This window comes from Trachurus trachurus (assembly GCF_905171665.1).
Source record: "Trachurus trachurus genome assembly, chromosome: 3".
In the NCBI taxonomy this organism is placed as follows: Eukaryota; Metazoa; Chordata; class Actinopteri; order Carangiformes; family Carangidae; genus Trachurus; species Trachurus trachurus.
In genome coordinates this window covers 21629431-21655028 of record NC_139893.1, presented here as the reverse complement: position 1 = coordinate 21655028, position 25598 = coordinate 21629431, and the positions used below count along the sequence as shown (strand labels likewise).

The following is a 25598-nucleotide window of genomic DNA, read 5'->3' as shown; positions in this document are numbered from 1 at the left end:
CATCAGTTTGGGCCAGCCTCACAGTTTTATAGGTTATTTTTCATTCAGGAGAAGGAGGGGTGGAGGTGGAGGTGGTGGTGGTGGCGTCTCAGAGTGATTTAGGGTTACACTGCATGGAGGCTGGAGGAGAATAAAAGCAACTTGTTGTCTTGAGGGGGCTGTGAATGAGGCTGCATGCTACGCCCCCATCGGTAACAGCATGCAGTTTTTAGGACTTTTGCATTTCTTCCTCTTTGTCTTCAAGTTTATGTGTGTGTGTGTGTAAGCATGATATTTGTTGCGTGGCTGTGCTACACCCGTTTCTGAGCCATTTCCTCTCTGTTTTTCCAACTGTAATGTCTGTAACATGTGGTGGATTGTTGTGGGAATGCTGATGGAGTGTCATTGCCAAACACCATAAATCAATTTTGGAAGAAATTGTTGCCCAGTATCCGTTGCACAACGCTGTAATTCAAAAAATTCTAAAAACAGAGAATGCAAAGGAGTCAGAAACTTAAGTTTTTACGTAATAGTTTTCGGTTGTTTATTTGGTCAGAGTGCAAGTACTCTACAGAGAGTGAAAAGAGAGGTATAGTCCAGGCAAAATAGCGTTTTACGACAGACTAATTGTCACAGAAGGTTTTTCACCATACATCATTTCTATGAGGTGTCTAGAACAACATACTAAAAGTCCTAAGAAATCCTAGTTGGGGAAATATGTTTAATTTGCATCATTATTTACTGTATAAGTCTATGGTGCCGACAACAATACACCCCAATGGGGCTATTTTTTCCCTTTACTCCTATCACAATGAAACTTTACACAATGAAAATAGACATTAAAAGTAACATTTTTTGTATTACAAGTTTCTTTGAAAATGAATTTGAATATGCAAATGAGCCTTACACTAATCAAATATGCCCAAAATACACCCGAATCGGCTTCTTTTTTTCCTTTACTCCTACCACAATCACACTTCACACAATAAAAGTATACATGAAAAGTAACATTTCTGTATTTCAAGTTTATTGGAAAATTAATTTTAAATATGTAAATGAGCTCAACACTAATTGACTTATGGTCAAGAAGCCATAAAGCCACAAGCAGCAACAGGGACCAAATAACTAACACATTCATATGTCCATTCAATAAGTTAACCTATGCACTGAGTGCTGTCACTTGCCACACTTGACTTATGCATACACACATGTCACTTGCCACACTTAAAAGACCTATATTGACCTTAAGAATTAATTGCACAGTCTTGTCTCCAGTTGCTTTCTAAATTCTTTTTATTATTATTAGCGAACAAGCCTTACCTAACGACTTTCCTCCCAGTTTGCAGAGAACATCAGATGAAAGTCAGAATTCATCAAAGTCGTTTCAACGACTGTGTGTGATGTTATATTAAATATGCTGAACTATGTTCAACAACATATGAGTGGGACTAAGAACTAAGTTATTCTGCCCCTGTTTTTGCTGCTTGCGGCTTTATGGCTTCTTGACCATAAGTCAATTAGTGTTGAGCTCATTTACATATATAAAATTAATTTTCCAAGAAACTTGAAATACAGAAATGTTACTTTTCATGTATACTTTTATTGTGTGAGTAAGTTTTATAAGTGTGATTGTGGTAGGAGTAAAGGAAGAAAGTAAGCCTATTCGGGTGTATTTTGGGCATATTCCATTAGTGTATTGCTCATTTGCATATTCAAATTCATTTTCCAAGAAACTTGTAATACAAAAATTTTTACTTTTAATGTCTACTTTCATCATGTAAAATTTCATTGTGATAGGAGTAAAGGAAAAAAATAGCCCCATTGGGGTGTATTGTTGTCGGCACCATAGACTTTATACAGTAAATAATGATGCAAATTAAACATATTTCCCCAACTAGGATTTCTTAGGACTTTTAGTATGTTGTTCTAGACACCTCATAGAAATGATGTATGGTGAAAAACCTTCTGTGACAATTAGTTCTATTTTGGGGTCCAAAATGAGCTAAATTGCCTGGACTAGTAAGCCAAATAGGAATAAGTAAACTCTGACTGCTCCTCCACATAGATTTACGTGAATCAGTAACTGCAGTAATTGCAGTAACTACAGCATGTGGTGCAGAGATGACCACAAAAATGAGGAGATTGTTTGTCATTTTCTTTTACTATGTATTGTGCAGTATAATAGTCGAGCTGCAGACTTGGTATTTGTGTAGGTGGTTGTGATGTAGGCTCCTAATAAGTGAAATATTACCTGGGCCAACCAGTTGCTGTGGTGACTGTCTTTGCCCTTTGATGCTCTTTCAAGTTTGTGTTGATACTTTCAGCTGCACACATACCTCTAAATGACCTGTCTGTTTTGCTGGGCATGGACATTTTCAGTTAATGTGGCCCTCGACAGTTATCGCAGACAGAGGCAGGTCTCAAATTCTGGACCTGATGGTGTTTTAGTTTTGACAGCTCATTAAGCAAAACCTTTTCACTGTGCATATAATAAGTCTCTGCCTCCCACGCTTGGTCATTTTACAGCTGCCTGATTTGTGGATACATGCAGTTTTACTCAATGATGGTTTACATTTGATTCAGCAAATTGCACATAATCCTCAAGCATTGGTGGATTGGACCACACTGGTGTGGATGTTGTAGATTGCCAACCCTTTACTTGATGTGTAGTCTGTTTTATAATGAGTTTCCCCTTCAGTTTCTGCATCGATAAAACAAACTAGATTTAATTAATGAGCCTGAGGGGTGAATTTTGTCACCTTCTTCTGCTACATATTTTAGTGGTGTCAACATTGTCATCATAACAAGGTAACAAATGAACTTAGTTCCCTAAATGTCAAACTATTAATTTAATGATTAGAAGCTGAAGTGCTGGTCCTTTTGATTTGAAAGCAAACACAAATAGAAACACAAACATCTGATTATTGCCTCTGTTTTCTTTCAGGAGGAAATGCTGTGAGGGCTTTAGGTTTGTGATGGGCCAGTGTATACCTGAAGGTAGGTAAACACACACTGTCCAATACATTTGACTTTCTAGATTTCACGTACATCTAATGTGGTTTTTTGTTCCCATTACAGCAGTTTATAGATGAAAACAAACAGGGATTGCACGTCTTATAGGGATCACATTTGCTAAAAACAAGCCCAGATATGGCTTTGTTATTACTGTCGACTTCTGTTAGTTTTTGAGTGATTATCTAGTTGGTGTTTGTTTTATGTGTCAGGAATCCTTCCAGATAACTTCCACATTGCAGTGTATAACTGGAACAAACAACACAACACTAAAAAAATAAACTGCCTAAAGTTTTTTTGTCAGAGGCCACATTTTCTTGTTGTCATCTGCAAAATACAGTTATAGTGATAACTGGAAAATTACAATCAGGAACACTTAATGATCAATACTGACAAAAATGTCACTACTTGTATGAGGAACAGTGATTTACCTTGACCACTAGAGGACACTGTTTCTCTATGAGTTTGACATCTTGATGATGAAGATATACTGTTTGTGAAAAAAGATTCAGCTGATGCATTTGTGCCTGAAACTCATTGAAAGGGCCTCTAAGCGAATGTGTGTGTCCCATTTAATTAAAAACTTTGATTATAGTCCTTTAGTTGTGACACACTTGTGGCTCATAGTCTCATGTGTAATGTCGTCTGATGCAAGACCATTAAGTTTTTCTTATTGGCCATTACTTGAACCGTAAAATAAATTCTGGCATTTACTGGGAACCAAGTCCAGCCATTACAAGGCCCATTTAACAGCAGAAATGTGGATTATATGTTACTATACAGTGCACTATAGTCTCCCTTCTCATTTTATTTTTGTGTCCAAAATGAGTGTGAAATTTACACACTATATAAAACTGTGGACATGTTTGGCAACTCTCTGCCAACAGTCCCACCATGTAATAATGTACAGCATCTCATAAATGCAAAATTTTGAGTTGCGTGACCTTAAAAGCAAAGTCAGCAATGCCCCCAAAATACAGTGCTTTGTAAATATCAGACATCTCAATTTACTGCACACTATAGAGTTGAGTTATTCACCGGGGAGCAGTGAACAAGTGAATGAGGCAATGACTTCAGTCATGGTTTTTGACCTGTCATAACAGAAGAACCAGAAATAGCTCCTCTTTTAAGTGTCCCAGTCTGCCATGACACTGTGGACAGCATTCAGTCAATGTTTTACTGTGTAGTACACCTCTGCTTCTTCCGCTGTGACACGTCCAAGATGTCTTCCAGCTGTGTCTTACAGTCGAACTGCTCCGTTCCCACCTGTGGATGTAAAATGTTTTACCATTAGTTTGGCTACACTGTTCATGGGTGATTACAGTGGTGTCTCGGTTTTCAGACATTAACTCTGATTCTACTCTCTCTCTCTCCCTCCCTCTCCCTCTCTCTAGGCGTGGATGTGTGTGCTGCCTCCCCCTGTGAGCAGCAGTGCACTGACAACTTTGGGCGAGTTGTCTGCACATGTTACCCCGGCTATCGCTTCGACCGAGAAAGACACCGCAACCACAAGTCTCCTTACTGTCTAGGTCAGTAGCTCACCCACCCACTCATCATCTGTTAAATACCTTTGATGACTGTGTCACTGTCTCTGTCACTGGTTTGGCAGCAGCAGCTTTTAGTCTCCTGACAGTAAACACACTACTACATTCTTCTGCTTTAAACAGCATCAGTCATTTTCCTAAATGGAAAACATTGCCCTCCTATATGATACAGCAAAGCATGTCGGTCTGTACCATGAAGCAGATTTCTGAGTTCTGACTGAATCTGCACTACAGAGGTGCATGTTGAGTGCAGTTATTATAGACAGCTCAAAACTAATTACTAAATTATGAAAGAAACATACAGTATAAGAGAACTATATCCTAGGAGTGATAATCAATGCAATTATGTTTCAGTGTCAGCATCATACATGAACTGTAGCATCCTCATCTTTAGCTTTTTTTCTCTTTCTCTTTGTCTTTCATTTTATTCTATTCATCATTCATTGCATAGCAACCTCCAAACTCCCAAAACGTTTTTGATTTCATTGATCATCTCATACAGACATTGATGAGTGTGAGCACTCGGCCGGCGATGTGTGTGACCATGAGTGTGTGAACACTGTGGGCAGCTTTCTGTGTCGCTGTCACACCGGCTACATCCTCGCATCGGACCAGCGCTCCTGCATCCCGGTACACAACTGTAAGTTTCTGTGCTCTCTGATGTTGTTGAGGTTTGTTGGTCTGGATAGGAAGGTATCAGTTTAAGATATGAGTCAGAGTCGAGTCATAAAGTGGTTCTTTGTTCTGTAAAGGTGTTACACCTGTACAACATAAGATCCGTTAAACTTCTACCTGCCTAAAGTCGGTGTTTTTAACTCAAGGGTTAAATATTATATATTATATTGATGCAACAGGTGATTTATGTTTTTCCCGGATTATTGCAAGCAGAGTGAGAATCTCATGAATCTTAATGTAAATATGTAAATAAAAAAAGTTTTTTTTTAAATGTGTAAATGTTTTGTGTTGCAGTGAGTTCATCAGGGAAGTCAGACACCTTGATGAGTGCCGGTACCTGCTCATTCACCTGTCAGGATTTTATGAACATGAAAAGCAGTTTGCTGCAGCTCAAACTGAGGCTGGGCACCACACAGTTACCAAACCAGGTAACATCTTCACTTTTTACAGGAGTTTAACTAATTGTGTCATTGTTTTACATCGTCAAAAAGAACATCAACACCCTAGTCCACTGTAAATCTAAACTCATTTTATGTAAATTATGATTGATTGAATTTAGACTGGGATCCAAATGATAAACTTTACACACTTTACCTCTGTATTCACTGTACTTACTGTTTCCTCTGTGTTTTGTAGGTACCTGGCCTGGCTAACAGCAGTAACAAGCCGTCTCTAGGAAGAGTAGGAAAAGGTTCTGATAGCCCTTGTCTTCCTGGTCTCCCTGGCCCGCCAGGAGCTCCTGGGGTCCCAGGTAATGTTGCAATACAGGTAGGAGACACAGTATCGACTTGAGGGAAATAATAATTTCTTTATCATTTGAATCATCTGTCCTCGCCAGGACACCCAGGAGAACCAGGAAATAGAGGTGACCCAGGGGAGAGGGGACCACCTGGTCCTCGCGGCCCACGGGGAGACATGGGACCTATGGGCCCAGAGCCCGACACCAAACATTTGAAGAGAGGCCGCAGGGGTCCCGTGGTAAGAGAAACCTCCTGGTTCTATAACTTGAGGTTATTACAAGGTTTGACTCCATTTGGACCTTTTAGTCCAGGTTGTCAAACAAACTAGATAGGTCAACTAAAATAGAATTCATTTACTTAACCCCCTAACACATGCAAGCATGCGTTAGAAACAATACAACCCACAGGCCAGTGGGCATTCAGGGGTTAAACGATCTTGAGCCTGCTGATCAATAAATCAAAACTGGTGTCTTTTGCAATCATGTCAACTGTGTAAACAAGTATGTTTCAACTGTGCAGTGACAGTTGCAGTTACAGTTGCTAAAGTTGCAATATCTCATTGACTTGTACGTAAGTTTTGCACTTTAGAAAACTGAGCCTGTTCCTACATCCATGATGATATTATGGTGGCAGCAATGAACAGCTTGATTAGATCGGTTGGGGGCTTGTATTTCTCCATCAGGGGAATTTAAATAGTGGCCAAATAGGGAGAAATGATGAACTGTGTCTCTCTTCCTGTCCAGGTTTTTGAAGTCAGGTTGAGAATTTAAAGTCGAATGGAAGGGAACAGATCCCTGAAGGATGGAAAGATTTGTGTGTGTGGGAAGTGAATAGGCAAGAGTTTCCCAATTAAAATAAACAAACAGTACAGTACACAAGTGACACCACCCACAGCTCCCATGAGACTTTAAGGGATCTTGTGGAGTTCTCTTGTGAAGATGATGATGATATCATATGACACAACCTGGTACCACTATGGCCCAAAAGTCATTTTGTTCATAAACAGTCATTGTAATGCCTGGAAACTGTTGATAGGAAAAGTACCACAATTATGACTTTCAGGTTTTATACTTTTATACTAACTCACCTCAGTGTAGTCTTGAGTGAGTGGGCCCGTTATCAGGACCCTGCAACCGACACTGAATGGACCGAAAGCCTTGTAGTGATGTTGCTTTTACCACATGTCATAATGTCTGTATGATCATCTCTGTGTTACACTGAAAAGTAAAGCATTTAACTTACTCATTGCAGTTTGCTCAGCTGACAGAGCTGTGTGTGTGCAGATGTTATGTTGAAAAGCTTAAACCTGTGTCGCATCATTTTTACAGGGACCAACTGGGGCAACCGGAAGAGATGGAATAAAGGTCATTATAGCATATCTTTATTTATCATGTTGAAATATGATAGTGCGGGCTTGTGCTTGTGTTTGTGCCTCATGTGGAGCAACACTGTCGCCATCTAGTGTCTGTGTCACTGAGAGAAAAGACTTGACTGAAGCTGCCACAGGGGGCAGCTTGAACTGAACTGGATCATATATCAAGCTATAAGTGGTTCTGGAAAAACTACAACGGCATTGACATGGATCCTGTTTCTTTTGTTCTTCTTCCCTGTAGGATTGATTCACAAGATAAAACACCATCCAAATAAATGATAAAATACAATTTACTCTACTTTGTTGACCGCAACATTGTTCACTATTGTAACCTTAGCACCATAGCCTCAGGAAGCTCCCTATGCATAAACTGGGTTAAATATGTGCTATTTCTCATCCCCAGGGTGACAGAGGAGCTCCAGGTCCCAGAGGTCCCCCTGTAAGTTTATGGATTACGTATATTAATTTCATACAGTAGAGCAAATATTAACACATGGATGTTCTCCATGCAAAGAAATACAATATCCTTTACAAATCCACAAATGAAAACTCACTGTATAATACGTTTTTGAACAGCCTCCATATACAGTACATAATGAAATTGTAGACAATTTACACACGTATATGAGAACTGGAAATATGTGGTATATCCTAAAATTGCACTGTCAAAGTGTCTATAAATTCAGAGCATGTTAATCAGTTCCACAATTTCCCATCTGTCTCCAGGGACCACCCGGCTCTTTCGACTTCCTTCTGCTCATGATGGCCGATATCCGCAATGATATAATTGAACTACAGGAGAAGGTATTTGGGGAGCGGCGAAGTATCTCTCTGGATAGTCCTCCTCAATCCAACGGGGAAGTGGATTTTGTGGAGTGGGGCTCTGGACAAGGAGATGTCATGCTCAATACTTGATTTTTGATTTCCCGGCCATAGTAAGAGACACCCAAACCCAGCAGAACAGTCACCAACCTTGACTCTTTTCTTCACTGATAAAGGATCTTGGTGGACAAAGTGCCAACATGTAAATAATTCCTAACATCACAGCTGGGATGAACTGGGAAAGGAGCCTTGGGAACATCCTTGACACTGCCACAGACTATAAAGCAGAGGGATTCAAAGCTTACAGAATCAGAAATCTGACCACAGTGTCTCTGTGAGCGCCATCTTGCTGCCGTTCACATGCTGTGGAGTGAGAGAGGGGTGTGCGTGCAGCACATCGAGTGAGAAAGACGCAGTGTGAGCCTTTATGTCTGAGTCTCTGAGCTGTGCCTCTGAGCTGAACCACTTCAAACGTTGGACTTTATCGTCTACATCTCTTCCTGTTCCTGAGTCTGTCGATGGAGGCTCTGCAGCCACTGACAGTTTGCCTGCAGGGCGCTGGTACAAAGACCTAGGACCCGCACTGTGAGCCTCCTGCACCTGTCTGCAGTATCACGGCCCACAAGTCTGAGCTCTGCAGCTTCTCTCGACTCTGAGGAATCTTCAGAAACTAATTCATGAGATTCATGAGCACAGACTATCCCCAAAGTTGTAGGCTACTGTTGGACAGAAACAGAAATGCCTGATGTATTGTTGAATTTACGCAATTAAACAACTCTCACATGCAAGTATAATAGAAAAAAAACATTTACAGTAGCAATATGTTCTTGAATATAATCCAAAGGCAATGTTACGTATACAAGACGTCAATCTACTGACAGTGATTTTTAGATAACCCTCTGGTATCTGCTGCTTAATACACAGAAAATATAATAGACGTGACTTTTAATTACAAGGACAAAATGAATTTATGCAGTGGTGTAGGTCAAAGCATTCTTTATTAGAAAATAATTTGGCAGGAAAAGTTTCACAGATGTATCACATATTTTCATACTCAGAAACATGGACATGAAGAGGGAAGGCAGCTCGAACATTTTATTTACTGTGAAGGAGCTGCCAAGAAAGCCTAAGTCATTGCTCAATAAAGGATTGTCTAATTCTAGGTTTTAACTTTTGTAATTGTGATTGCTTTTTTTTTGTCAAGGAGGCATCACATTGCAAAGGGTCTACGCCTACGCACAAAGCTGAGTGCATAAAAAACAGATGAAAGAATGATCAATATGATGGAGTGGCTAAAGTTGCAATATCTCATTGACTTGTACATAAGTTTTGCACTTTAGAAAACTGAGGCAGCAGTCTGTTCCTACATCCACCAGACACAAAGGTAAATCTGATATTATGGTGGCAGCAATGAACAGCTTGATTAGATCGGTTGGGGCTTGTATTTCTTCATCAGGGGAATTTAAATAGTGGCCAAATAGGGAGAAGTGATGAACTGTGTCTCTCTTCCTGTCCAGGTTTTTGAAGTCAGGTTGAGAATTTAAAGTCGAATGGAAGGGAACTGATCCCTGAAGACTGGAAAGATTTGTGTGTGGGGGAAGTGAATAGGCAAGAGTTTCCCAAAACAGCTATCATCAAAGTGCTGTTGAACAGGTATTTGCAGCCCACTTTGAACCAGTCAATTCGTAAATAATGTTTTACCCAGTGCAACCAGCAGAGGATGCTAAATCACAGATCAACTACTTCAAAAGCTCAGCCACAAAACTTTGCATCTCTCTAAATACCAACAAGGTGAAACAACCAAAATCTCAGAGTCTTCATCCTTGTATAATTACTGCCCATAAATATTCAGTCTCCAAAACATTCAAGTTATGGAAAAAATGGGTCTCATCTGAGCCTTTATGTGCAAAGTTCATGCCCCCTCTCATTATTGTCAGCACTAACTGCTGAAGTGTAGCGTGGCTAGGTGTCGTTATGAAAAGTGTAAGCATCAGAGGTCAGAGGTCAAATGCCTTGGCATAAACAGCTGGAGGGATAATTACAGGCAGGAGACCTTCAGGCGGGGGGGTCTGTCCAGGCTCGTACCCACCACCGAGGAGTGTGTGGTTGGGAAAGAAAGAGAACACATCTCATGTTTGATCGGCTGTAGTTGAGTTCACTCTCTTTGGCCTTTTTGGTGTTTGGTTCTTTGATCCTGATGAGCAGCTCTCAGTGAAATCTGCCATGCGTGTGTGTGTGTGCGCGCGCATGTTTGTGTGTGTGTGTGTGTGTGTGTGTGTTCTTTCTTACTTGTCAGGCTTCTCACCTAACAGCTCCGCCCCCTGTCGTGCGGTCACTGCTCACAGTACAGTCGTTGCCAGGGCAACCAGGATCAGGAAAAACAACATGAAACAATTTAAGAACCATGTCAGTGAGAGAAAGGCAAGAGAGTGAAAGAGATTATCTTATTTCCTTCACCACTTGTCATGCAACCAGAGTGTTTCCTCTCCACCTGTGGGGGGCGGTAGAGAGGAGGTCAGCAGAGTGCACACTCAAGCACAAAGTTCACATACCACCTGCGACAAGAGATCTGTCAATCAAACGTAAGATCAGCTGTGCGAGCACAAACTGTCCTGTATTCAGTAAATCATGTTGTTATCTTACATTTCTATTTTTTGCATTTACAACTTACAACACGTCAGCTCATAAAATTAAGTAGGCCCACTTTTTTTTTTTTATCAGCGACAATGAATGATGGGAGTATTGCATCACAAATGATTAAAAAGAAATTACCTGTGTGTGTGTATATATATATATATATATATGTTTATATGTATATATATATATAGAGAGAGAGAATTGAAACCCCCTCATTCAATCATATCACTGACAATCATGACATAACAATTTTGACAAGTATTTTCATCCAGGCATTTTGTATGCCAGACTCTATTGATGTTGTGCTGTCAGGAGAGTTGTGTAACTATTTGCTGGCATCTTTAGATGAGAATGAAGATACAACAGATAAAAGTTGCCCAGATGTTTCCTAGAATGAGTGGAATTTCCGCACTGGCACAATGTGACCATCCATAAATACACCTCATGCACGACAGGGCTGTCCCTTCAGACAGTCTGGGCCTTTGTGTGTGTCCCTGTGTGTATGACAGTGAGTGAGTGCGCATGTCTGTGAGTGTGTGTGCAGTGGCGTGCACAGACTTTTTGAAGGGCAGGGGCGAAAAGGAAAAAAAGGGGCACCTAATAGCGCGTCCTCGCCACTGAAGAGGGCACTTTAGCACGCGTTTTGGCTTCCCTGAAGGCACTTTAACACGTGTTTTAGCTCCCAAGAGGCCACTTTAGCACATGTTTTGGCTCCTAGATGTGGCTCCTAGAGGGCACTTTCAGGGCTGCCAAGTTTCAGAAAATGACAAGAGTGAGACTGTAGCGACATGGTGCGTTTGGCCGGCGACCATAGGTCGGCGGCGAAATTTTTTTGGCCTTTTTTAACATCGATTTGGTCTGTTTTAATATCGATACCTTAAGACTAAAAAAACGTCGATTTGGCCTGTTTTAACACGTGTTTTGGCCCCCAAGAGGGCACTTTAGCACACGTTTTGGCTCCTAGAGAGCACTTTAGCACGCATTTTGGCTTCCAAGGGGGCACTTTAACACGTGTTTTGGTTCCCAAGAGGGCACTTTAGCACACGTTTTGGTTCCTAGATGTGGCTCCTAGAGGGCACTTTCAGGGCTGCCAAGTTTCAGAAAATGACAAGAGTGAGACTGTAGCGACATGGTGCGAAAAAAATTTGGCCTTTTTAAACGTTGATTTGGCCTGTTTTATAATATCAATACCTTAAGACTAAAAAACATCGATGTGGCCTGTTTTAACACGTGTTTTGGCTCCCAAGAGGGCACTTTAGCACACGTTTTGGCTTCCAAGGGCACTTTAACATGTGTTTTGGCTTCCAAGAGGGCACTTTAACATGTGTTTTGGCTCCTAGAGGGCACTTTAGCACACGTTTTGGCTACCATGAGGGCACTTTAGCACACGTTTTGGCTCCTAGAGGGCACTTAAGCACGCGTTTTGGCTCCCAAGAGGGCACTTAAGCACGCGTTTCAGCTCCTAGAGGGCACTTTAGCACGCATTGTGGCTCCTAGAGGGCTCTTTAGCACACGTTTTGGCTCCTAGAGGGCACTTTAGCACACGTTTTGGCCCCCATGAGGGCACTTGAGCACACGTTTTAGCTCCTAGAGGGCACTTTAACACACGTTTTGCCCCCCATGAGGACACTTTAGCACGTGTTTTGGCTTCCAAGAGGGCACTTTAACGCGCGTTTTGGCTCCCAGGGGGCACTTTAGCACGCGTTTTTCAACAATTGGGCCACGAGGGGGGGCGACCGCCCCCCCTGCCCCCCCCCTGTGCACGCCACTGTGTGTGTGTGTCTATGGCGAACATATTGTAAGTGTTCTGCAGTAAATGTAGAGTTTATGAGCTCCCCTGTTGATCTACATTTATTAATGTTTTTTTTTTTTGCTTCCTTTAATTCAGAGTCACATTATTACATCTTTCACATTTTACATCTTTCTTGACCAAGAAAATATCAACAGGTTAAAAAGGTCAGTAGGTCAAAAAGAGTCAGTTTCCACCTCCCTAAACCCCGTTTGTTATTAAGGGGACATAATCAAAAAATGTTTTCCAAATTTAAACAGTGTAGTAGGAATCACGCATACCGTACATTTAGGGATTATACATTCCAGGCGATCATTGGTGGCTGCTTATTACACCACTGATTAAAATCAACACAGAAACTAAAAGCTTTTGTAAAAGACTAATAGATAATCCACTAGAATGAATGTCATATCAAATTATGCTGATATAGCACTAATTTATTCCAAGCTTTTCAAATCAGTCCACCCTTCAGCTTCATGCCGTAGTTCTGCCTCAAATCCCTGGAAGATGTCTCTCCTGTCCTCAAGGGAAGTGAAATATACCAGTTTCCAGTCATTTCTCTATTGTTGATCATATAGCTAACACCTTAAGAATAATTACAAAACACAAACCTACTATACGTGATACAAGGCTTTGCATATAACTGTTTGTTAGATGTGTGTAATCTGTAGCAAATGGACTACAGCAAGCACAAACTGGTATGCTGTAGCACTCCAATGACATCATTGCATCAGTTGTGAGATAATAATATTAAGCAAGCAAAACTTATGCACACCTTTTAATAAATGGACAGCTGCATAGGTAAGCGGTCGACAAAATGAGACAGAGAAAACTCCTGCACACTGTCTACTCTTGCAAAAGGTAATTGATTTATTAGGAACACACAATGTTTCGGTCCGATCTTCATCAGGTACTCATCTTTTAAATTTATTTGGTCCTCCACCATATTAGGATCAAAAGATGTTCTTTTCAATCTTAATCTAGATACTCACAGTGACATATGTAATATTTGTATGTGGGTTCCTCATTTTTAGTACTATCAACACATGTTTTTTATCACAGTTTCACGTCATAATTAGCCACCAAAGAAGCACAAAGGAGTTTCCTTAACAAAAGTGTAAAAATAGTTTTCAGAATAAATGCAGGCTCCATTAGCAGGTCAAGATAGCTGCACGTTTATCATCGATCTCGTCTCTGTAAACCACCCAGAGGAAAGATGGAGATGAGAGGGAATAGGTACCAGTTTCAAAGATAAAGACAAACTTTACTGACCGTTCTTTGTAATAACAAAAATGTGAGTCACATTTAGGTCAGGTCCTCGTTCATCAGAGGTCTGATACACTGAGACAGTCACAACTACAGGAATTATATTTTTAACCTTAAACTAATCTGCATGTGTTTGGACTGTGGAGAGAAAGTTGAGCAAACCTGCTTAGGCTTTTGGAGAGTCTTCATCAATCACCAGTTTGACTTAAACAGTCAGTATGTCCACACACTGGCAGGTTGCACCACACAAAAAGAGTGGATTCAGATAGGTACATTTTTTCACTTCTGGTACAACAAGCATAGGATATGAACTGGAAAGCTGCACTAACCGGTATTCTATGTTAACAATGGACCAAAATAATATGTGTTGTTAAAGGGGTTGCTCGTTGTGATGAACCCACAGACATTTATCACCCTGCAATTCCCCAAAGCACTTTGGAGCTTTACAGCATCTTTGTGAACATCGTTAGGACGGTTTTGATTCAGCCTCAGCACTTCACTGGCAGATGGCAGCTTTTTTTCAGCACAAGAGAGCATAGCATTTAGCAAATGGGGATTTAAAGACAGATTATTTCACAGAAGTCTACAGATACCAACTAGAGTACAGACTAGGACATACAGTACTGTAAACATAGGATATGAAATAGGTGAACTAAGGTCAACTTAAAAGTAATGTGATGTGTAGGAAGTAGAACTGTGTCCCTGTTGTGTTTATTGCTCGTTACTGTGTTATGTTACTACATATCGAATCAGTTAAGGTTCTTCTGTTATATTCTCCTTACAAAATAAAAAAAAAAGCTGTGATTTGATAGTTTAACCTGACTGGGGGTAGAATTTCGTCAGTATTAGTCGTTACCTACTGGATAGAGACGGTTATGTAGTATAAAAGTTCTAAACCACAAAAATGCCATATTGCTCAATCACAGCACAGGTTGGAACAGCCTCAGCCTGAGCCCATGAATCAAACCACAGGTGATTGTGATAGTCGAAGGTGACAGAAATGTAACAGTTTATATAACCAGATTTACTTTGTCAGCCAAAGGGCGAGGAAGTTGCCTGGCCCATGTTGAACGGTTGCGCTTCCTAACAAATATTTAGTTGTTTCCAGGGATCTGCAGCCGCTGCAGACAAGGTAAATCACAGGTGTCCATCATCGCTGGGGTATGCAGCTGCGTGCAACACGAAGAACGAGCACACACGCTTATAAACATGTCTTACTATCTTACATGCAGCCACACACGCACATATGATCTCCTGCACGAAACTCAGGCATGCCACAGAACACCTGACAGGTGCAGGCGTGGTCTGCTGCAAGACACGCTATCTTGACACGCTAACTCATTCTTAAATCTGAGTTACATGCCTGAGGCTGAGTTCTAGGAACCCTAGTTTACTCTCTGAAGCCTGTTCCTCTTCCAGTCCTTGGGCACACCCTCTTCCGATTGAAGGTTGACTTCTGTCATTCTGCTCATAATGGTGCTGCTAAGAGGCCTGTGAATTGGAGCTTGTCTGATGAGTAATGGACTTATTAGCTGTGTCAAAAGCATGCCACCAATCCCATGATCAGTATGTATTATCTGTTGTCCTGCAGTTGTGTGTATAAGAACCAAATGGATGAGGCTCTTACAGAGGCGTTGATGCCTCAATCGAGACCTGACATTACGACAGCGGTGGTTGAGCTGACTTTTGCACAATGCATTTGGTTCTAGTGTGTTTTAGAATTTCTTTGCAGGTCGCTCTGAAACACACAGGCAAACCCAGTGAAGCCCAGTGTAATAAAAAAACACACACCAAAAAGCATGGTCATGGCTGCAAGACCATGAGATTTCCACATTTCCTCACTGATAGAAAATCCAGATTTACTGTATGTACCATTTGAATGACACATGCATGATTTGAGGTGATCCTCTGCTTGCAGGTTCAACATATACAACATCACATCTGTCAAGAATGTGTAACAAAGAGTTGTCAAAAGCTTAAACTCAGCGTCACAGGACAGTTGCGCTTGATTGGCATGGTTATGGCAGAATTGGATAGAAAAATCTGAGAGGGCGGATTAATGGCAACACGCTGTGTAAACTCCCCTGGCCTTAGGCACTTGGTCTTTATACACCTTGGCTTCCTCTGTCTTTTACAAGGTGTTCGCATGCACGCAGCGAAGCCCGGAGTGTGAAAAACCGGATGAGCGAGTCCATGGCTCTCTTGTCTTTTGGGGAAAAAGCAGAGCGTTGCCTCTGGTTGCAGAGTTGCCTTGCGTGAGGACAACAGCTTCATCTTTTTTAGCCCCATCAACCTCCTGACCTGGCCTGTGGCAGTGGCACTTTTACAAGTTGTTGTTTTTCTTTCTTTCTTTTCGCATGGTTAGATCCATACTCAAATTCTCATTGACAGGCTAAACATCTTTTCCAGCATCTAAGTATTTGGAGCATCTTTTCATGACAGATGCTGTGCACTGTTTGCAGCAACAAAACATGCAATCGAAACTTCAACCCAGGCAATGTTAGTTTATGTAGCGAGTGTCTCAACCTAAGTACATACTTGCATACCAAAGGCCCTCAGGCCCATAACAGAAGCTCTTGAAATGAATAAGTTTGTAGAGAAGGTCTTTGTATTTGTTAAGTAATGGCAGATATTACAGTAACTACATCAAAAACAGAGCAAAGGTCATTGGATGCAGTTATAGTGAAACCTGATTTGTGTTCTTTCAGTTGCACGCAATCAAGATGCACATAGATAGACACCATCTCTGCTCTTCCAATCAGCTCTCTGAGATTTTTAGTGTCTTCCACCTCATTGTTTTCAATTTGTCACCCACTACATTACTATTTCAATTCTCTCTCACATGTTCATTAGCATTGTTCACGAGATGCGACATAAAAGCTCACTGTTGGAAACTATCTGGTGAATAGTGTAGTGTGGATTCTTCACTTTTAGTTGTACAGCTGTAGCAGTATTTTATAATAGACATGGTAATGGATACAAATGGTGGCTGATAAAAAGCCAGATATTTGACTAGCGGGCTAGTGAAGGTTAACGAAATCATCAGCATAACTTTTAATGTTGTTCCATGTAAATAGGCAATTTTGTATGTGATGTGTGTGAATGATGTGTTAATGTGTGAGTCCAAAAATCAATCAGTACAGTTTTTTTTTAGGAAGAACTGGTAACTTTTAGACAGTAAAATAGGATGACAATTATAGTGTTTTGTATTTTAAATTGTTTCGCCGTAATATTGTTTTTCACAGCACTAATTGTGTCATCATTATTGTGACTTGTGCTGCAATGTTGGTCTAACAAACTGGGCACCCGCCCCATGTGTTGAGGCTATGGTCCTCACTGCAGGTGACCCCGGTTTGAATCCCGCGTCAGGTGGCCCTGTCCTGCGTGTCATCCCCCCCCCCTCTGCCTCCCATTTCCTGTCTCTCACTCAACTGTCCTGTCCATTAAAGGCAAAAAGCCCCTAAAAATGTACTTTATAAAAAAAGAAAACCTCCTGGATATAGAGATCGTTACATAATGTCATCAGAGGGTGACCTTTACACCAATCCACACATCACTCTGAACTTTAATGACATGTTTTCTTGGGCATGTTAGATGCAGCGAATGTAATGATACTTGCCGTGCGTCTGTTCACAGTGAAGACATGCTGAAGATATTTGACATTTTACTTTCTTCCACTCTTTGCATGATGTTACTCTGCCAGTCATCTCCATCTCAGTTTACATTGGTTTGCTTTTTGATTGAAGAAAATACCAATATTGCTTTAATGACGTGTGTACCTGCGGTCTCCACATTCTTCAAAACAAATGCAAGTTGTAACATCTCCTGTCAACAGTGTTTGGCTTTGCAACGGCAGTTAATCTTCTACTTGATTCCCAGTTACCTGCTGTGTGAAACTGACGACTTGTTTCATTTTTGGGCCAAACCACAGTCGGATAACTGCAATGGCACGAACTACTAAATCAACCGATGGCATACATGTGGCTGAAGAGCTGTTTAAGACACCTGGAGCATTCAATCTCAATACAAATCACTTTGATTGTCATGGCTGATACATGCACAGCCACTTATCCTGCTGACAGCAGATCAGACATACACACAGAGACAGAAAGACACACACACACACACACACACACACACACACACACACACACACACACACACACACACACACACACACACACACACACACACACACACACTGCAGCATCACAAACTGTTGTTTTTGGCCCAGGCAGGCTGGGATTTCTGGCATGATAGCACTATCTATAATAGTGGAATTTCCAAGTGGCCTCCTTTGGAAAACAGGCTGATAATTCAATTTGAGCTTGGCAACCAATGTGTGGACACCACTGGCATTATGAAATGACTCCCACCATAACAAAGGTCTTGCTTAGACAGCAGTTGCCTGGAACTGGCTGAGAGTGGCACAGAGACTGGGGTCCTATGCCCCTTTTTTGAACTGTTATTTATCCAGCAGCAGGCATTCACACAATTGCTAGCTACGACACTAACTTTTTTTTTTGGCATTATCTTTCTATCATTGGAATGCTACCCTATGTATAGTAAATACTATACCAAACCTCTCTTAAATTACAGTTTACTGAGTTTCCCGTTGTTTTACATCATCCTTTATATTTGCCTAACAGAAGGAACACAGTACCAGATAATGGATTATCTACAAAAGCCTGTATTTGCTCAAAATCTTTAGTTATTATATCATCGGGAACATTATCTACCTCTCTGTTTTGCCTGCCTGCTTCTCCACCATTCACCCTGTATCCTCTTCTTCTTTCTGACCATTGAGGTTGTTGCTCTTCCATACTCAGAAATTGTGACACTGTGTTCTGGGAGTCAAGATTCACCTGGGAGCGATTCATAATTTCAGGCAACCTTTTTTAAAACATCCATCCATTGACAATATACCACTTATTGGCTGGAGCCAATTCCTGCTGACAAAGAATGAGGGTGTGTATACGCAATGAGCTGATGCCTTTGACATTTTGTGGGGTTAAATTACTCAGCAAATTATCACTTGGTCATTTTTTATGTAAATGAGTAACAGACTGCTTTGAAAAGCCATCACTAACCAGTCATGCCAGGAACTGTTACACTAAACTTTTATCAACGCTACTTTTTTGATATTATTATTATTGCTTAACAAGCTGAAAATACAGAAAGACAGATGAGAGAGATTACGCTTCTAAAGAATTTATTGCTCTGTTTAATATGTTTGATTCGGTACAGAATGACCAAACTCTAGTAGCACTTTGTTTAAATAAGCAATATGACATCAAGTATAACAGCAGAGACTGATAAGATAAGACATTCTTTTTTTTGTCCCACCAACACATGTTGTCAAATTGATCAATATATTTTCTAATTTTCCTGTGCATTTGCTTGTGTATTAAGTTGCAGTGTGCTGAGCTCTCAACTGTAAAATTATATGCAATTATATTTTCCTTTTTTCTTTTTCTATATTTTTAGTTTCATATGGTATGGCTCTTTAGGCTAAAAGTTTCTCTTGCGAACGTCTGTGCAGTACATTCAGTGAACATATCCTTTATCAGTACGTTCAAACATACTGATAAACGGTACGTTCACTGAGTGTACACATTTGCAAAAGACACAACACGGTTGAATAGTATGTTCAGTGAATGTGAGCCCTCATCCCTGGGTGACAGTATGTTCACTACTCCTGCCTCCTGCCAGCTCCTGCTTCAGTTGGTTACTGTACGGCCCTGTGCCCTTATCCTCTGCTGCTCCTTTCTTCTCCCTGCTCTTCCCTCCAAGTGGGCAGCTCCCCAATAAGAGCTGCTACTGCTGTTCAATATCCCGAAGGCCTGCACAAAGCGGAGGCCTCCACTACACTCAACCTTGGTAGAGCCAACCAATGGATTAAAGGAAAAGCACCAACTAGCCCAACTTGCTAGTTGAGTTTACCAGCGATGGAGCACCAACCAGCTTACTCCACAAGGAGAACCAAGAAACTCTACTCAGTGAAACTGGAACAGCCAGGACAAGGACAACAACAGTAGGACTTTATAGCAGCAGCAGGATTTGCAGCCCAGCAACCACAGGACTTCAACCAGTAGCCTACATCAAATGGCATTTACCTATCCACGTGACTTGGTAATGTAATTGGGCCTCGATAGCTGACCTCGTACACAGCTTGACTAAGGCCCCGTCCAGACGAAGCCGTTTTTTTCGAATCCGGATAAATACTTTATCGGATTGACCTCGCGTCCACACGGATCCGGCGTTTTCAGGGGGTGAAAACGGTATTTTTTGAAAACGGGTCCCAGAGTGGGAAAATTTGAAAACGCCGCCCCAGCGTATCCGTCTGGACGGCCAATACGGACTTTTTCTGAAACGATGATGTCATGATGCCCCCCGCCGCTCTACCTGTAACCTGAGACACACACACACACACAGACACACACCGCTGCAGCAGCTGCACACTGACAGTCTATGCACGTAACAACAACAACGGCCAACTAACGTCGCGTCGCCCAGACGCTGCGGCTGAATCACGGCTGTTTAATCATCGCTGATCATCATATTTACTCTGACACGACTCCCTGTCAACATTTAATCCATGTTTGAGTTTGAATACAGCGGGGAACTTCTTCTTCTATTGAATTACAGCGGGGACTTCCCGTCTTCTTCAGCTGTCTTATGTGTGGCAGGCAGCGCTACAGCGACACACACACTCCACACACACGCCTGCAGTATGTAGGTACTACAGCGTTTTGGGTCGTTTTCAGGTGATCGTGTGGACGCAGATATTTTTGAAAACGATGCCGTGTCTACGGAGATTTTTTTCAAAACGATTAAGAAAAAGATCGGATTCGGTGAAGCCGCGTATTCGTCTGGACGGGGCCATCTTTGATTTAGCCATTTGGTTCCTTTGATCTCAAGACAAAGGAACCACCTTCACATAGACACACACACACACACACACACACACACACACACTCCACTTTTCTGTCTGTCCAGTTAAACTATTAGATCCTTCAACTTCTACTGCTATTAGTAAGGTAATTTTGGTTGTAGTTATTAAATCAAGGTTCTATTAATAGTTAGTATGCCCTTATAAGACTGTAAATTTAATCTGATTACTTTTTGTAGTAATGATTACGTAATATGTTGCTAAATTTGATAGCCAATAATGCTTACTAAATAGCGCCCTCTATGTGAGGTAGAGGCCAACATTTGTGGCGCCCAGGTGACAAGCAAAACAGTGAGGTGAGCAAAACATTACATTAATTGGCACTGCCTGTGTGAGGTGGTGCATTGTGAGCGATCGTTGCACGATCCCTGACATCAGTAACTCGTGATATTAAAAAGGAGAAACATAACGCAGGGCTGTGGCAGCGAAGTGCTCATCTGTTCAGGTACCATGAGCGGTGTTTAAAGGTGTTTCCTTTATGTGAATTTAAAATGTTCTTTATGTGTGGCGTGCAATGCATGGGAAGAAAATGTGGCTCCATCAACAGGTGTGCATGGTTTAAGGTGGAACACATCTTTCCTGGGTGGAGACTGAGGCAGACTACTTTCCTCTTATAAAAGTGTCTGACAGACAGTTAAAAAGAAGTTTTGATTTACAGGCCATCATGAAAATCAGGCAGCAACATCAACAGGTTGTGATGGCGTTTCATCATGTCTCTTTGATGAACGTCTCCTCGGGGCACGGTGGCATTTCCTCGGCAGTTTGATCTGTGGAATTTTGAACTATAATGAAAAAGATTTGAATAAATGAAAGTAAATCAGTGCTGCCACTCAATTAGATGTTAATGGTTTTGCTACAGTGACGCATAAGAGGTTGATTTTCTTTCTTTCTTTCTTTCTTTCTTTCTTTCTTTCTTTCTTTCTTTCTTTCTTTCTTTCTCTCTTTCTCTCTTCCCCCCCCCCCCCATGCCTTTCCTGTTGATAATAGTTTGGGTAACAGCAGAGCAGTACTTGCTGGGTCATGAAAGTTCGTTAATAAAACAAGACCATGTAATTAAGCCTGGCACTGCTCTCTGTGGCGTTTATGATTTGCTCTTAATCCTTAGTGTTATGTGTGTTGCATTCATCGTTGTGTGCACATTTCTCCATTGCATAACCGTGAATCATACACACTTATTCACTTGCTGTTGACTCACAGCTTTTTGAAGATGACAATTGTACAGATATGTTTTCATTTCTGTCATGGAAGGAGGGTTTGGAGGGCATAAGCGGTTGATATATTGTACCTGCATTTCTGTAACTTTTTTTTTTTTTTACTCCCTTGAAACATTCGTGAGGGAAAATCCTGAGGATGTGTGAGTCTTGTTCTGGGAACAATTCTTTTTGGGGAACCAAATCTCTTGGAAGGGGCCAACAGAGGCAAATTAAACCCAGAACAACCAGACAAAATGATTCAAGAAAACACCAATTGTCCTCCATTGTCCCACCATGACACCTCAACATGCTTGGTAAATTCAGTCATGCAAAGCATTGTGGTTAAAAGGCTGTATCTTCTTTAATGGTGCCAATGACAGACCCAGGTGGTAAATAATAGCAGTTCTAGAGAACTTGCAGGCAATGTCTGTTATGGATGACACTTATTGGCACTATCACAACAACAGTGACTTTGGATTTACAAAGGGGATGGTGAAATAAGTTTAAAGTTGTGCTCTTGACAGTGTGAGGCTGTGCCGAGGGACAGTACCAGTCGATCTAACTACCTGTTACAAACAAACAACAGAAACATAGAAAAGACGCTAACTACACTAACCACTAATGTGTCACCACAAGCTGCCGAATGTGGTTTAGACAGAGCCTCACACACGTGGCTCCTCGAATATCCTGATGCTCTTTATCATCAACATCTAGATGCTCTATCAGCTGCTAACCTAAGACAAGCAGCGGTATTGGGTGGGATCCTTTAAGAGGGTGAGGAAAAACTGTGACCTGGTGGTGGCTATCCAAAAGTTAGAGGATCAATAGGTCATCAGTTTGCATTATGAATATTTGCATCTAATTTCATGGTAGTCGGGTTTGGAGATGTTTCAGTCTGGAGTGAAGTGATGGAAGTGTTGGATTTAAGAGGTTACTGCAGCAAAACACCAACACCTGTATGCTGAAATAAGAGCTACTACATGTTTACATTCTTGGCAGGGAGTAAGGCATGTGGAGGACAGACACTGGATTCTGACAACGATGACACCTCTCAGTTGTGATATACATATATAAACAATCATCTGCTTGATGAGAATGTGTACAGCTTTATGACACCATAAGGCTGTACACTGTCCAACGTGTACAGCCTTATATGTTTTCCTCTAATTTTAAACCTTATAATCACTTGTTTTTTGAAATGTTAAATATTCTTTCCTATCGTTTGTGAGTTTCAAGAACAAATTTGTCAGGCTCACTCAACTCCCAGTCAGTCTCCAGAGTCGAATCCTGTTTTGATTTGACTTAACGCGTTTTACTTTTCCCATCTGATAATCACACCAAATAAACATGACTTGTTCAATCATGTGTGTTTTAGTTACTTTTTTAAAATGCAGTGCAAGGTCTGGGTTCAGTCCTGTCTGCAGTGCCTCCGGCTTCGCTGAGCAGAGCTCGTGGTTTTTATGGGAGGCAGGCCCATAGGAGATTGTGTTTTTCTTGCCACAGTCACTCCCCACTGCATTGCAAACGTGCAAACACACAACATTTGCTAGGTGAATTCACTCTGATCAAAGCAGAGAGAACATTGGTTTAATAGTAAACACTGTTGTGAAATCAACTGCAGTAAAAGACTCAGAAGAAAAGTTTTCACGGACCATCAAATCCTAATGAAAAGAGAAGCATTAAGTAAATTATAATCATAATGCTAAAACAACAATATTTAAAATCACACATCAGATTATTTGAGGCCTTTTTTCCTTTTCTTTTTTTTTTTTACCCTTTTCCTATCTGAAACACATTTATTTTCACTTATTTTATTTTATTCCTCCCTGCATTGGACAAAAAAGGTACACTGTGAGTTCCAGGCTATATATTATGAATGTTACAAATCCTATTGTTTCCTATGGTTTACACTGTGATAGTGGGAAAAAAGCTTCCTCAAGTGTAAGAGCTCTCATCTGCCCACCAGCTGACAAAGAAAACATCTTGCGCACAGTGTGAAAGATCCTGAATGACAGAGAATAGTTTGTCAAGCTGCTGCTGTCATTCACAAAAAACATTTTTTTTTTTCATATACTGTATGTGTGGGAGTGGCTCCGAGACTGTTTACGTTCTCGCCTTGGAGGCCTGAAAAACCAAGGTTGCACATCCTTCGCATCCTTCTGTTCTGTAATACTGAATGTTTTATTTTACGGTCTAATACCTATAACATCACATAGAGAGAGCATACTGTCCATTTTTCCAGATCCATGTTATAGCCACAGCGTCAGTCTCTGTGCTGATCATCACACTATATTCAAATTAATGACTGTTGCAGCCACTACCACATCTCTCTGTTGCCAACATGACATTGCTTATTGCACGTCAGGAGCAATTATCCTGATTGCTTCAAAACATATGAGTCACCATGCACCAGCTGGAATGTAGGAGGCATACCTCCATATTTACTCACCTGCCTTTGTACATATACATGAAACTGAGGCGTATGCTTAACAGGGACATAGTTGATGCCGCACCCATGCATGAACATCTTCTCTCTCTATTCACACCCTTTGCTGCCCTCTTTTCTTTATTATTGTATATTGATATTCATTTCAATCACTTATGATAACACTGTCTTCACCAAAGTGACTGCTGCGATCTGGGGACTTGGCAGAATCAAATTGATTTTTTGGAAATCTGAGCTACAGCTCGGCATTATGGGAAATATTTACTCAGTTTACTGCAGAAAATCTGACTGGAAAATAAAAACCCACGTCTGACACCCAGTGGTTGGGGAAATGGCTTCTCCGGAGCAGTGAGCAACATCTCCCATGACTCTTGCAGGTTCCATGTTACTGTTGTATCATGCTTACAGTTAGTCCATTGCTTTAGCCAATAACTAGATGTGGTGTATCATTGCTGGCTGACCTGTTACACAATAGGTGAATTGTATCATTGTGTCACGATACAAAGTACAGTCACTGGGCCTACACAGAATTTTTGAGGGTGAATCATTGGAGAAATAGAATAGATTGTTACATTAGGTACGTTTTCCTTTGCACGCAGAGGCTACAATTACAGAAACTGTCCCACACCAGAAAGGATGTGATGACATGGCAGCCGTGACAGATGTATATGCAATCTGATGGTGTAATAGTGAACAAAATGACAGGCTCTTAAAAGAATAACTCCTCCATTTCCCAGGATGATAGGAACGCTATTAGTCTACTGTAATTGGCTGTCTGAGGTCAAAGTTGAACAAAGGTGAATTTCAACCATTAGTTTTGGCAGAGCCTGCTTTGTGTCAAAACAGGAACAACACTTTTGACTTCAGGCAAATATTTACAGTGAGTGGTAATAGTTCACTTATCTGACAATCTACAGGAGCTATAGTATCCACTTTTTCTGCTCATGTCAGCATTGAGTCAGCTTTACAGCAAAAGCTCTAGTGCTTATTTGACACATTCAATGGCAGCTCACACTACAACCTCAGGTGATGGAAAATGGACTTGACCCTCATGTTGTGTTTTTCTAGTCTTCACAATAGTTGCTACATTCACTCACCCACCCATCCACACAGACATTCATAAATCTGACCTATATACACATTCATACAGGTAGGACAGCCATCAGGGGGA

General features: G+C 41.1%; 1 protein-coding gene across 1 annotated transcript in view; it reads left to right on the top strand.

Annotated features, from left to right (window-relative positions):
* Window positions 1-9285, top strand: part of LOC311008235 (collagen and calcium-binding EGF domain-containing protein 1-like) — a 35660-nt gene extending 26375 nt beyond the window's left edge. The window contains exons 3-11 of the mRNA XM_084001717.1: window positions 2924-2976; window positions 4386-4520; window positions 5038-5175; window positions 5505-5638; window positions 5847-5961; window positions 6049-6188; window positions 7279-7314; window positions 7726-7761; window positions 8049-9285. Coding sequence (XP_083857843.1) covers window positions 2924-2976; window positions 4386-4520; window positions 5038-5175; window positions 5505-5638; window positions 5847-5961; window positions 6049-6188; window positions 7279-7314; window positions 7726-7761; window positions 8049-8237 — 976 coding nt within the window. The 3' untranslated portion in view covers window positions 8238-9285. The remainder of the gene's footprint in view (window positions 1-2923; window positions 2977-4385; window positions 4521-5037; window positions 5176-5504; window positions 5639-5846; window positions 5962-6048; window positions 6189-7278; window positions 7315-7725; window positions 7762-8048) is intronic.
* Window positions 9286-25598: the final 16313 nt, after the last annotated feature.